Source organism: Pseudorasbora parva, chromosome 23 (genome assembly GCF_024679245.1).
Source record: "Pseudorasbora parva isolate DD20220531a chromosome 23, ASM2467924v1, whole genome shotgun sequence".
Taxonomy (NCBI): Eukaryota; Metazoa; Chordata; class Actinopteri; order Cypriniformes; family Gobionidae; genus Pseudorasbora; species Pseudorasbora parva.
In genome coordinates, this window is record NC_090194.1 from 9,817,276 (window position 1) to 9,832,278 (window position 15,003).

Genomic DNA, 15,003 nt, shown 5'->3' on the forward strand with positions numbered 1-15,003 from the left:
TGTCCATGCAGCTCTTTCATTTTCCGGAATATCTGCATTGGTTTCTATGGAAATGATGTTGCATTGGTAGGCATAAGACAAAAACAGCAAGAACAACCGCAACATAGAGGGGTCTGCAATACAGATGTTGTCTTTCTTACAACATGACATTGTGCAGCTGCCACACGCTGGTCTACTGCGTCTTGAGGCACCGGCAGAACTGTAGGAGGCTGGTATGAGCAGTTTTATTCCGTGCTGTTGTTTCCGCCAGTTTCAAAACATGACTCCGTTATATTGTCATTTTCTGCTCAACCGGCACTTTGTAACAACACATTGTTTCCGCAGTAACTTTCAGCATGTTTCCTATAACAGCATCAGGCGTTTATGTTTTACATGATCAGAGCAGTCAGATTTCCGAAATGCGAATTTAATACGATTTCAAACCACATATGAATGTAGCTTGAAACAGCTTGATTTTGGCCCATTCAGACTTGCTAATTCTAATTGGATATCAATCGGATATGCATAAAAAAAAAGAAGGAAAAAAAAGAATATTAATTCGGATTTTTACTGACAGTCTGAACAAAACCTATGAAGTCCTTGTTTCTGAAAAGCATAGTGTGCTCCGATTTTGTCAGCTGGATCAGTGATTGTGATTGGTCAACCATGATCGAGCATACTTGTGAAGTCACACCCCTTTCTATCAATGCAGTATTAACTCAACTTATCCAGCCATGGCATCCATGACATGGGCGGATTTATACAAATGAGGAATATGATGGCATGTACAACCCAGGAAGAAAACTCAAGACAAACAAGGCACTTCAGAGAGTTCAGAATAACTCCCTTAGAAAGTGGACTTTCTGCTTTGCAACCTTGCAGAACATTAAAGTTGAAAATAAAAACAAAAAAAACATATTAAGAAGAAAATTATATGTTTTTAGTGTTATCAGAATGCATCTTTATGCCGAAGACTCACTGATCAACTAAATGAAAAAACACCCCAAAGGCGGTCTTTTTGTGCTGCCTGCATTGCATTAATAATCATAATAAATATGCACTATTTTTGTTGCAAATGGCTTGATGGGAGTTCAGCACTGTTTCTTTTTTTAATGAGCCATGTATTTTAAATAGCTATTTTTAAAGCTTGTCTCAAGAAAGACCGGTCGCAAGATGTGCCGGATGCTGCCAATGTAGTAATTATAAAATTAAATATAAGGCCTCTATTTGGTCCCTATAGAGTTGTTACTTAATTTTCCCAATAGAGTTACTGAATTATATCACATGAAGAAAACCCAAGAGTACAACGCTACTTCTCTCATGAACATACCTCAGTGAGTTGTGGAGAATGCTTATGGTACTTTTTTTTTATCATGTTGGAGCTTGACAACCCCAGTCCTCTATATACCATGTTAATTTTTGGGTGAATTGTTCCTTTGATAAATGTCGTAATGAAAATATAAAGAGTAAATAATAGAAAGTGGCCGTCAATGGGAAAAAAAGGAGTGTATGTGACAAGATAATATCCAAATATATGAACACTCTCATAAAAACAGCTTTTAGCACAATTATTCAGTATCTTATAGCACATTCTCAGTCAAACCGAGGACAAAAGCTGAGGCACAGCACTTAAAAGCTCCTATACCTCCATCCTCTTGAGGAAAAAATAAACTGTGGCATTTACCAGACTGACATTTTAGCTCTATTCAGAGAGTCTTGTTCTGAAGTTGAAAATTTACCTCACAAATAACCCCACTGCAGATAAAGGCATTTTGCAGGCCCCTCACTGCTTGCACTAAGTGTATAAAGCTTGACATTTCCATCAGGCCGAGACATCCAAGCAAAACTCCAATTAACCACACCGCGGTTTGTAAGACACCATTGCACAGAGAGACAGATAGATCCAAAAAACATTCCTAGTCAGCCAGATAGTGAGAGAGAAAAAAGGTTAAAATCATGTGAGAGCAAAAGCACCTGATCTGTGCATCAACATAACTATTAACACACTGAGTTTAGGCCTCAATCAGTCGTCCGTCACACCAAACACACATGACCAAGATGCAAAAAAAGCAAATGTGATCTTGGCCTATTCATTAGCAACTAACAGTGATCAGACTAAGGGGAAAGGGGGATTGTAATCTAATAATCAGACGGTTTAAATTATCAAACAAAAAGTCAGAACACCACTGTTTGGAGAAAAACACAGAGTAGAACTTCAGTGTTTACATTGTGCTGCTCAACGAACCAAGCAATTTACCAAAGGCTTTGAATTATGATGACCACACACATGAACACACTCTGACCATTTAAGATAAACTGGGGTCATCAGACTGTCTGATGTTTAGTTATTTATAGAGACTTGTTTAATCCTTTTGTCTGTGTGATATATTTACCTAAATGAGTGCGATAGAAGACACAGGGGGGCAATCTGGCATTCTTTACTGGTTAAACTGGATTGCGACTGGTTAGTGAACTCACCCCACACTGTTTAGATAAAGGTTAGAGGTGGTTGGCCTGATTAAATGCTGTCACATTAGGCGACGTTGTGGGTTTCAGTGCTGGTTTGATGCTTCTCATTGGCATGTTTGAATCCCAGGGCTCCTTTATACTTGCACTGCAGAGATGGAGTGACTTTGGGCCGCCCTTGAGTTTCTAAGGCCGTCGGAAGCTTTGAATCCAGACTCTGTTTTTCCCCTTTCACTCATCAACAAACCGCCACTTCACTCACACCAACACAACATTTACTCATGAGCCCATTCCAGGCTTCCCAAAGTCCGTTTTCAGGAAAATAATGCAACAGAATTAAAAGGAATCATAATAATTCAAATTTCATCCATCATTTCTTGGTGTCTTATATTGTTTGATTAAAGAGGGTGGGGGAATTCACTATATTTTTCTGGCTGCTGTAAACCGCTGCCAGTGTTAAAAAGGGTCAGAGGGAGAGGGTAGAAAATGATCATGAAATACTCAATTCTGACTGTTTTGTGACATTCTAAGTAGTTAAATGTGCAATTTCATGCATTCAGAGTTTTTTTACACTGTTAAAGTGCTGGATTCTCATGGTGAACATGGCCAAAGTTTAAAAAATATATGGACACATGAGAGTGTTTCTGTGCCAAAAATACTCCTTCCGGTTACTTACAAGTTTCTAAACGTTATTTTGGCCCTGTGTCATAATAGAGGGCTGAAAATCATGTTATGGACACTTCTCCCGGAAAAGCACACACACCAACCAGAGCAGGAGCGAGAGCACACCCATTATTTGGGTAACGCAAGTCGAGAAGGATTTTTCAACAATGTCACTAAAGAAGAGTGTTTTTTTTTTTTTTGTGAAGGAAAGATAACCTTGTTCAGCATTAAGGAAACAGTGGATGCAGTTTGTTTTTCTAAGTGTGTTCCCAGCATTTTCTGTGATGTTTTAAAAGCTAGCGATTTGGATTTGCAAATTGTTGCAGGCAGTGAGTAAAATGCATCAGATGTCTGTGTTTTGTTGGCACCCGCTGCACAAGTTTATGCAAACTTGTGTAAATGTGTAAACAACACAAATGTATAGTGAATTAATTTATCCATGAATAATGCGATAGTGGCGCAACTGTTTTAAAAGTGGGCTAGTGGGTGAAGTTATGAGAAAAAATGGTAACCCTAGAAAAACTTTTTTAGTTAATGATCCACAAGACTGGGGTTTTATTAGTGCTGTTCATTTATTTGAGTAAATATTTTGACATTTGGGTATAAAGTGTTTTATTTCTACAATAGATGATGTAAAAACGTCAAAGGGCTGCCATGCTTAAGGTTGAACGGCTACTGCAGTTGAATTTTCCTATTGAACATTGTTGTTATTCATTATGAACATTGTTGACCATGGTGACGTATGTTGGTAGTTAACGCAGTTTGAGCCAGCAGCTCGAATTGAAAAGGCTCTGGCACGGTGTCTACAGGCAATTCACATTCCTCCACTTCAAATCACGTGTCAAACTGCCAAACTCATGTGACAATGGCGATCCAAATCATGAATCAATCCACTAATTCATAACCATTCTAATCTTTATTTGAGGATTGAAAACAAACACGGAAGAGAAGAAAAAGCTGAATAAAGGCGTAGTTTTTGTTATTTTTGGACCAAAATGTATTTTCGATGCTTCAAGACATTCTAATTAACCAACTAATGTCACATATGGACTATTTTGATGATGTTTTTATTCCCTTTCTGGACATGGACAGTATAGTGTGCATACACTTGAATATGCTCTTGGACTAAATATAACATATCTTAAACTGTGTTCCGAAGATGAACGGCGGTCTTACGGGTGTGGAACGACATTAGGGTTTTCATTTTTCAGTCATTAATGACATAAATTTCATTTTTGGGTGAACTAACCCTTTAAGATTACATCTCCTTACTATAGCATAATACAATATTGTCAGTCCAAAAAGTCCAGTGAGGTCCAGAGGTAGAGCTTTTGTCTGGCGAGCATGTCTGAGGTTCGGTTCTGGGTTTGAATCCACCATTGTAGTGTTTCTCTCATTAAAACCAAAATGAGTTTATTAGTGATTCTGTATCAGAAGCAGGGACACGTTTGAGTACATTTTATTTTGTGATTTAACCAGAACGAGTACAAAGTCTACGATATGATAACGTGTTGTGTGTCTGTGCTTGTGTGCTCCCAGAGCTGTACTTTTTTTTGGAAAGTGTTGGTACAGCTTATCAGGCTTTTTTAAAAATACAATAAAACTAAATACTTTTTAAAGATATGAAGGATGCAATACTACTCTATAGGTACTCAAGATTACCATGAGATTGGCTGAAACTGTGCGTTTACTGTGTGCGTTACCCTCCCCCTCTCCCCCTTAAGCTCAAGCAAATGGATATGTTAACCTCAAATCCTGCCACCCTGCAGATCCAACTGTTTTCCTTCAGTCCAAACGGAAGACATTTCTATCAGAGAGCTGTCAGACCCCTGCCGAGGAATACGAAGCATGGCGACCATTACCGAGACCACCCCAGAATAACAAAGGACAAAAATCAAATCTCAGTATAATACAAGTTACTGATGGAAGCAATGTAACATGCTGCATCTGTTTCTGACTACACTACACTGATTTTTCAAAGGCTTTTGAGCATGTCAAAATTTCTCTGTGATGTGATCACCAGTTGACGAGCTGAATGCACTTCTCTTCCTTCTACACAGGAAAAAACAGATTTTGCTTGTTGAAGAAACTGACAGTCTTTGTTCATGGTTCAAGAGAATTTCAGATATATTGTGCGTTCTTTGCAGTGGTTATCAGGCCTGACAATGCTAAATTTTCTCTCGGCCTGGTGGATTTTGCAAACATATTTATTCATGGAAAATGTGATTTTTGGTTTAAATTTGAGTTGAATCAAATCTTTTGCACTGAAGTAATCAGACAATCAAACTGAGAAAGGCCTACAAACGTATTGGAAACACTGATCTCCATAAACTCTGATTTTAATACACCGCCATCTGAAACTGATCTTTTTATGCATGAAACATGAAGCATGAAATGTTGATGTTTATCTTCATTTACATGGAAATTCAAGAAACATTCTTACATGGGAAAAATAACTTTTCAGCCTAGAAATAAACCCTCTCAAATCAGTGCTTAAGTACTTTAATGTCAATGGATCCAGGTTTACACTCATTATCGAATCACCACTGCAGAACAAGTCTAAAAGTTTCCTCATTTGCCACAAAAGCAACAAAAAACTGATGGAGCTGAAACCCAAACAAACTCAAGTAGTAAGCCACTGATTACACTTCACCTCACTGCAGCAATGTGGAAAATTACCTCTACTTTGAGTTTATACAATGAAATTATTTTATTTAAATTTTTTGTAATAGCACAAAAATAGCGATATTTCCCTTCCCCTGGTTCTCTAAGAATGTGTTTGTGTGCACGTAGATCCTCTGAAGTTACGAACCCAAATTGTCTTTCAAAGTATAACTCATAAATAATGCAGTAAATAATAAAGTACTTCTTCCCCCATCATTTTAAAATTGCAGAAAGTTTTCTTTTAGTATTAGGATTAGTCTATATCAAGTCCAGAATTATTCTGTGGACTTTTTTGTATTATCTGCCCTGATATTGAGGTAAAAATGTTGCAAAAGTAAATATTTAAAGTTACGCTGAACTAAGAGTACACTCTTATCAGTACCTGAAGCTAAGCGCAAGAGTAAAAATAATAATAAACAAACATGTAACGGGTGGCAGTTTGTATAATTGAATGAATGATGCGGTGATCATTCTGTGGAAATGTAATTCCAAGTAGTTTTAGACTGCAGTAACCCATATTGAGCTTTGATTCAAAAAGAAAAAAGAAAACAAGGAAACAAAAAGTATGTTGTCATTTAAAAGCGTACGTGTGCGTGTGTCAAGTTTTTGGTCGTCAAGACCTGCTGAGTGCCCCCAGATTATCTTAAGGGCTCGGAGAGTGTTGTTTCATGTTCTTATCAATGCTATTTAATTAGCTAAGGGCTGGAGATAACTTACACATTCCTGAACTCTGACGGACTGAAACTCACCACGTGGCTGAGAACCACATGCCACAAATGCAAAGTGACTCACACATGCAAACACAAACACAAAGGCCTAAATCTATGGATATAAAGATGTGGAACTTCTGGGTGGAACAGCTTGCTGTGGCCGATGCGATAACTGTTGCAGCTACCTAATTAAAAACCAAACAGGTGTCATTTAAAAGCTTCCAATCTGCATTAATGAAATCAAGACAACTCTTAAACACTGCTTGCTTTTTAGTGTGCTACAGGTGTTCTGTTTCACAGTAAAAAAACAAAACAAAAAACATATTATCATAGGAATGTGTAAAATATTATACAGATTAAACAGTTACATGTCATACTGTTGGAAAGGTAGAACACAATTGTGAGAATTTGTACACCAGGGTTTTTGAAAAGTTGCAAAAATACAATAAAACAGTAATACTGTGAAATTATCATGATTGTTCCTTGACGCATTGATAGATTTTTATCAATGTTGAAAACAGTTAATATTTTTGTAGAAATCATGATACATTATTATTATTATTATTATTTTAAAGCAACAGAATTAAATAAAATGTTTAAAAGATTTTGTAAAATAGCTGTCTTCACTGAAATTTAACCGGAAACCCAGTTAAGAAAGCCCAAACATGTTTATTCATTGCAACGGTGATTTTTGATTTACATTTTAGTTGAATCAAATCTTTTGCACTGAAGTAAACAGATAATCAAAGTGAGAAATGCCTGCATACGTATTGGAAACACTCCTGTGATCTCCATGAGCTCTGATTTTAATACACTGCCATCTGAAACTAAAATGTTTGTCTTCATTTACATGGAAATCTAAGAAACATTAGAAAATCCCAGTGAACCAGAAGTAGCAAGTGAGTTTTCTTCAGTGCTGTGACGTATTTCCAAGTGAAACGGTATATGAATAAAGGGCAGGGTTTTACTTCATCGGCCCTCCTCTCCATCTCTCACTCATAGCCGTCAAACTGACATCATCATCTGAGAACTTCTTTTTTAGACCGGAAGTTACTTTTCAGATTTTGATTAAAAATTACAGCCACAAACTATTTTTTTCTTCTTTGTATTAACTTGCACGGATTAATTGTTCACTCTAAGACCTTTAATATGCGCTAAATAAATAGGGTCAAATTTGAATTTGTGAGGACTTTAAGAAACATTAAGAAACGTGTTTGGAACAAAATGCTGCGTGGAGTCAACCAATCAAAATGCTGCGTGAACTCAACCAGTCAACATGTTCAACGCCCAAGTCCTAAAGTTTCTGAACTCTAAAAGAGCACTACCTCGCGAGCAGGGACTTTCTGAGGGGGGCATTTTTACCAGGAACTTAATTTAGACCCTGGTCCATGTGGTCGAAACAGACCAAGTACCACACCAAAGTCCCTGGAAGAGTTCCTGCGCTGAAAACAGCTAATGTAAAAGTCTTTACTGTAACTTTTGAATAAGTGTCCTTGCTGAAAAAAATCTACTCGACTCTAAACTTTTGAACAGTGGTGTAATTTAAAGCCCTCAGATCTTTTCACTGATGCACATTACAACAAAACATGGTGCAATACGGAAAATTATAAATGTAATATAGTTTATTGGCCAATAATATGATCAGCGCCAAAAACATATTGTGAACCTCTACACAAAGCATATGTGTTCTTCTGTGCTGGTCAGGTTGAGGAGCTCCAGGGAGCTGTTGGGTCCAGAGGCCGCTGACTCCTCAGCCCAACATGAAAAGACTCATCAAGCACCAAACACTCAGATGATTAAAAATGAACGTCACTAAAAATAACCTTCCCTTTGTTTGGAAGAGTGGGAGGGGAGGGCACGGGGAGAGAGGATAACTCCCAACTCACTTTTCATCTGTTCTCTCGCTTTCTCTCAACTCTCCGTTTTCATGTTCGAAACCGAGCCATGGGGGAATTAACCAAATCTGATTCTTTTTAAAGATTGTGGATAAAACTGTTCAGCGGCCTCTTTAGTATACGCACATTTTTGCAGACTCGAAGTGTGCGGGTCCAACGTTCACACATTTTACCGATTTAAATCCAAAGAAATCCACAGAGGAAGTGCGAAGATTCCGTCTGGGCCTACCAATCATACATCAGCAAGTTAAAAACAGGATGACCATTGTTCATCTAGTCAATGAAAACAAATGCATGTTCTCATAGCTCTCGGTTTACTTTTCTTAATTGTGTTTCTTGACAATCTATTGTTCATGATTCCTTTATATGGCCTGCCAATTACCTACATTTTTCCTTCAGAAACAATAAATGCTCATCCGACCTTCATGAAGATGGCAAACAAGGAAGACAAAAGAGAAAGGCAGAGGAATGAGTTTTACCAATAAATTGGATAACATCAGAACCTCAATCCTGTGTATCCTCAATCCATGGATGACATACAGCGAAAGTGAACAACAGTGAAAGAAACAATTACTGTCGTCATCATATATGTTGTTTTACAAGGTGTGCTGATGTTAACAGATGACATAGTGCAATCCTTGTGTCTGTAGTCCACCGTAATACCACCCCCACCCCCCTCTCGTTTCAGAACCATCATCGGGGTAATCTTAAAACTGTAATTACGTTTTCCACACACAGCACAGTATCATGCCAGGGCTTTGAAGGCACGCCAGAGACGCACCTTTGAAACTGAAAATTAAATATGAGTGAAACAAGAGAGGGAGGTTTTCATCGCAAAGATGGCAGGTCCAGCTAAATAACACTGAAATTGAGCACTCAAAAAGTCAAACTGGAGTTTCAATGGTTGCTGGTATAAATCAAGTCTTTATGAAAATCATAGATGGAAGTAAATTCTTGTATAAAAAATAAATGATAATAAAACAGTGTAAACAGAGAGTTCTGCTAAAATCTCATCTGTCGTTAATGACATGTAAATGATTGAAGGACTGCTATGCGTCTATAGTGTTTCTCAAAAAGGACTGCTCAGATTCAACCTGATCACATGAACATAATTGAAGGTTTTTGTACATAACGTTTACACATTTTTGTTTGGATGTAGACTGAAACTTACAGAATGCATGTACTTACAGCATCTAAAATATTCAATTATTTACATATGCACAGCTTTAGAAACTGAACATTTTAAATTACATTTGTATTATAAATGCCCTTGTATAGTTACAGTTTATTATTATGATTACATTATATTTTTAATTAAAAAAAACATTTAATTTACTATTTAAAAAGTTCAGGCTTGGGAAAACTGATGGAATCCTTTAAGTTTAAAATGGCACTAGAACAACATAAACCATTATTATGTCAAATTAGTTCAATGCATTAAATAAATGTGATGAGATTGAACCATTTAACCATTTAAAATCAATGTATGAAATCCACAAATTCACTAGTCTAGGAAACCAAAATGATTCTTTAAAATTTGTATGTCTCTAAAGTTGTTCCAACGTAAAATGCTTACAATCTACATGCTGTCGATATGTTAATAATGTACGTTTCAGGGTCTATGCAAATGGATGTGTGCTAGAACCAAACAATATGTGTGTGAAATGCGAATGCCTATGAGTGCTAATGAGACCAAGTTGTCAGATTTGCCTAAACAAGTCTGGAGGTTTCAGGACTCAAACATTTCAAAGTATCTTGACTAAGCTATCCGCATTAATCTTCTTACTGTACGCCAATATCTATCTAATTTGGATTTCCCTAAAGAAATGTTAGAAGAAATATAAGTTGATACTATGAGCAGCAACCTCTGAGCAATAAAATTATCCTCTGGGAAAAAAGAGAGAGCAGTGACACAAAAGAATGAGGTAATGAATGAGGAGCGAAAAAAATAAGATGATGAATAGGTGAAGGGAATGTGACAGAAAGGGAGAAAGACATTAACCCCGGAAAGAAAAAGTGCAAAAGAGAAAGTGTGTATAGAGGTAGTAATCCCTTCACTGATGGCTTTGTTGGCTGTCTGATGATGGAGCAGTCCATATGATGAACTAATGGAGGGGTGTAGTGTAGAGGATTATCCTCCCACTCTCACACCCCTGGAAACTGAGGTCAAGTGGTACAATTCCATTTTCAGTCCATTTAATGCCACAATCACAATCTCTCCTTTAACAATGTAAAATTTTCCATGAGGTCTTATCGCTTCTAAAAAACACTCTTTCACACACAAATGGCGAGGATATGTGGGAGGGACCTGTCCCGTGAAGCACATTTACAAATCCTTAATCCATTCTTTCACTAACAATGTTTAATCTTACTCTGCTCTCGGTCCCTAGAAAGGTTCTATACAAGATCTTTCAGTAAAGGAGAACCAATCAGAGTCACCAGAAAAAAACTACTGAGACTAAAGTAGAAAGGTCAAAAGTCTGAAGATCTGATGTAGGCTCTGAGCTCTGTCAGTTTTCCAAAGTATCTTCTCATACTCTTAAAATGCTTTAATTTGAAACGCTTAACCCAGTTAAGAAAGCTTTTATCTGGCTCCAATTAGCAGCTGATTCATTAAATATTGAGAGAGCCATGAAGGATTACATTTTTAATGTTCATTTGAGGCAAAGAGAGTTGTACAACAACTTTCCCCGGAGCGATGCATGGAGACAGTCTGTGCTTACCATTGATTACGCTAACTGAGGGGCTGAAATCCACTCCTCTCCTCCAATGCACCCCTCCATCCCATGAGCTGTCTGACCCCTTTCAACATCATTTATTCTCTCAGCAGACACTAGAAGATACTAATGGTTTTCTCCAGACATCAGGTACATGACTTAAGACCTTTTAGTTTTTGTTGTCAGGTTAAAGTTAATGAATAAAAATATTTTTACATTTTAATGCACATTTCTCACTTATTGTGATGCATCCAAAATCGATTTTTTTCAAACCCCAAAATAGTATCCTTTTCCAAAAATGTATACAGTTTGAGATATGAAAACTGCTTGCAAAATTAAATAATTGGCTTTTATATAATTAACTGTACTTTGTTACTTTACTGTAGTCAAAGCAAATGATAAAAAAATCAGTTTTTTTTTAACTGTACATTTAAAACAAATATATATAGATTTTTATATATAGGTAGATCTATAGGTAGTGTTACATGTATTTAATATTTTAAGTTAACATTAACTCAAAAAAAAAAAAAAGCATTATGCAGCAGTTTGAAAACTCTCTCTTGTGGTAATAATGTATGTCATGATCCAATCAATCAATCAATAAATAAAATGATAAAAATAAACCAAGTTCCACAAAAGCTCTTACTGAATATTCATGTTCACGCGAGAAAAACATTACGTAAGTAGAACAACTTAATATGCTATTCATGATTAAAAATATGTATATTATATTATATATTATATTACTGTGTCCTGTGAGTGAGTGAGAGAGAGAGAGAGAGAGAGAGAGAGAGAGAGAGAGAGAGAGAGAGAGAGAGAGAGAGAGAGAGAGATGACCTGAGAGGGATGTGACTGGTGGGGTGTGAGTAAACATGTTAACCTTTTCAGAAAGCAGAGGAACATATATTTCATATGGATGAGTGACTTTCTCCATCTATTTTTATATATGACTTTATCTGCCCAAACCGCTCAGTTCCTTCTCTTTACACAAGTTGAACCTTTTTTTTGTTTGTTTTTTGCTCAGCCTCAATGTAATCTTTATTTTTTTCTCTCTTTTAACCAAAGATGTTTTTTCAGCATCTGGCTGTTTTGAGTGAAGCCCAATATATACACGGTTAAAAAAAAAAAAAAAAAAAAAAAAAAAAAAATATGTTGGTTTTTGTTGGTTTAACTTAAAAAAGTAAGTAACCTGGTTGCCTTAAAATTTGGAGTTTATTGAAATAAAAATATTTGAGTTGATACAATGAATGAAATGTGTTTAATAAATAGAAACTCAAAATATTATTGTATCTTAACCACATAAAAAATGATAAATCATGAAAATAGCACTATTTGGCATGTTTCACTGCGTCATCAGAAATAAAACACACACAATTACCCAATATGCTTACAAAATCTTTTAATAATATTTTAATAAAGGTTGTCGAATCTCAAAAAAATTTCATTGTATTAACTCAAAATTTTTATTTCAATGAACTCTAACTTTTTTTCTAAATCATTTTTTCCAGTGTAGATCTCTCCGTTATGGTTTACCTGCCTACAGTCTTAAAAATACATCATTCTTTATTGGCACTATGTAGAAAGTTCTCTTTTTTTAAATTGATCTTTTATGAACAAAAAAATATTCTTCAATAATACACTGTAAAAACACCCTTTTGGAACCTTCATTTTTAAGAGTGTGGTCACACACACACACTTATTTATTCATCTCCTACTCATGGTTGAGGGAATCCCAGATTCTGTCAATCACTCAAGGTTTACACTCTTCTTAATGTGGCTTCTCATGTCCTCTTGTCCAGAGAGCATCCTCAGCACAAACCAAATTCAGAGGACCTTTGCGTGGGTTTGCAGATTGTGTCACTGTGGCTGAAGCATTAATGTCTTATCTAGGGAGGGCATGCACACGACCCATAATCGGGAGGCAGCCAGCCGGAAAATGCCCCCTTGCCTTGTCTCTCTAAGTCGATGGTGTCTGTCTAAACCGTTGACTAGACAGCGTCCCTGGCCAAAGCCACCCCTGTCCCAACTGGCCTTAAATCTTTAAGTACAAAGTTCCGACACTTTCTGACTGATATCCATAATTTTCCCATATATCATTTTTAAAGATGACTGGATAACGACTCTAAAAAAATATTTTATAGAAATCACACACACACAAACAATTTAGCCAAAGGAAAACTTCAAAACATGAAGCACAGATGTATTTATAGGCCTATGAAACTTTTGAAATTTCCCCAACATTTTAGGGTTTTCAGGACCCCTGCATGTGGTTTACAATTAACTTAACTGAAATATCCTTTACAGTAGGATTGCAATATATTTTGAATTGTAATATTTATACTACTATAGAGGCATTTGATTTTCAAAGCCATAGTCTGAACATGTTGCAAAACTTGAATCTGGGTGCATGAGTTTTCTATCAACCACCAACGTACCTTCTGTTTAATGAGTTCCAGTAGACTGGCTCCAAGTTGGTCGCATCCACTGCTAAACTCATCATCAGGAAGATTAAGAGAAACCCCAATCCACTGACCCAGTCCGGGTACGCCATAGTCTGGACACCCATGTTCCTCCTACGAGACAAATGAATGGGACCTAATAGAGACAAAAGACTGGTGGAGGGCTGAACTTTGCTAGATCCCCCTGCACTTGAAGATATGGTGTGACCGCAACATCCACATCTGAAAGACTCGGAGCACAAATCTCTAAACGTTTGTATAGAGAAAGCAGATTCGGGAACATCAACCTCCTTTTGTTCCATTCAAAGAAGGCAATGACCCCAACTGAAAGTCTCAAGTATTGTCAGATTTGAGAAGGAAAAGCCATAAATTGAGGTCAATTAATGAATCTTATTTGGGAATAAATTACAACAATGTTATCAAGCACGGGGTGAAGTTGAATGTTTTGAAGTGCGCGCAGAAATGCTTAGAAATGTTTCCCCATCAGCCGCAGCACTAGCATTTCTGTCAATGTCTTGAAGTTGTATTTTTAGTCATGCTGACAAAATGAACATCCACCCGGTAGAAATAATTCAGTCCTTCAACGGACAAAAGTCGTATCGTACTTCCCCATTGGAGCAGAAAGCCCCTCTCCAGATTTTAAATGTAACTTTTCGCTCATCTATTATCCAAAATGTTCACGCAGATGTCCAGTCCTGAAACAACGGTGAGGATGTCCACCAACAACACTTGCCCGATGAATTACAGTCCGACAAGAAAAACAAGAGACAAAACCGGGTTAGGGCATTAAAAGGAACTAAAGTGGCAGTAACCGGAGTGGGTCGATTGCAACAAACGTAGAAACGTTGGGAACAAGAAACGAGATATTCCTGTAGTCCATGGAAACCATGCGTGCTGTTCGCTCCGTCCGATTCTCTGCTCTGGAAAGTCTCGCGCTTTGACTCGCGCGCCGGCGGCGTTGTTGCCAGATCTAAGGAGAATCACGCAACCTGGCCTGAAAAAAAAGTATAATCGAAATAGACCACCACTGTTTTTAATTTATAAAGGTTTGAGGGTTCAATGAAAATTTGGGGGAAATATTAGGCTACTACTTATTTTCACCAAACAAGACAGAGACACACTTCTTTAAGTTTAGATTAAGGACAGCTAAATTACAATACACATCATTATAATAATTTATTAAATAATATTAGTGTTTAAATACCCGTTTCAATAATTAAGGTAATTAAAGGTTATTTTTTATTTGCTTATAATAAGCGGACATGGCAACAACTGCTGGAGGTGAGCGCGCGCTGGTGACTGACAGGCAGGACAGTGTCTTCTGTCTTAAGAAAATCTCTTCTCTGAGGTATTTTTAATACGTTCACATTTAAATGTCACTACAGCTCGCCGACCAACAAATCAAAAGAACAATGAATTGTGTGGTTGAAAGGGCTCGAGTCGATTTCAA

General features: G+C 36.9%; 1 protein-coding gene across 2 annotated transcripts in view; it reads right to left on the minus strand.

The window, feature by feature from the left end:
- efnb3a (ephrin-B3a) overlaps window positions 1-14,471 on the minus strand; it is a 50,841-nt gene extending 36,370 nt beyond the window's left edge. For both annotated transcript variants that reach the window (XM_067433524.1, XM_067433523.1), the window contains exon 1: window positions 13,530-14,471. In XM_067433524.1, coding sequence (XP_067289625.1) covers window positions 13,530-13,855 — 326 coding nt within the window. In that variant the 5' untranslated portion in view covers window positions 13,856-14,471. The remainder of the gene's footprint in view (window positions 1-13,529) is intronic.
- Window positions 14,472-15,003: the final 532 nt, after the last annotated feature.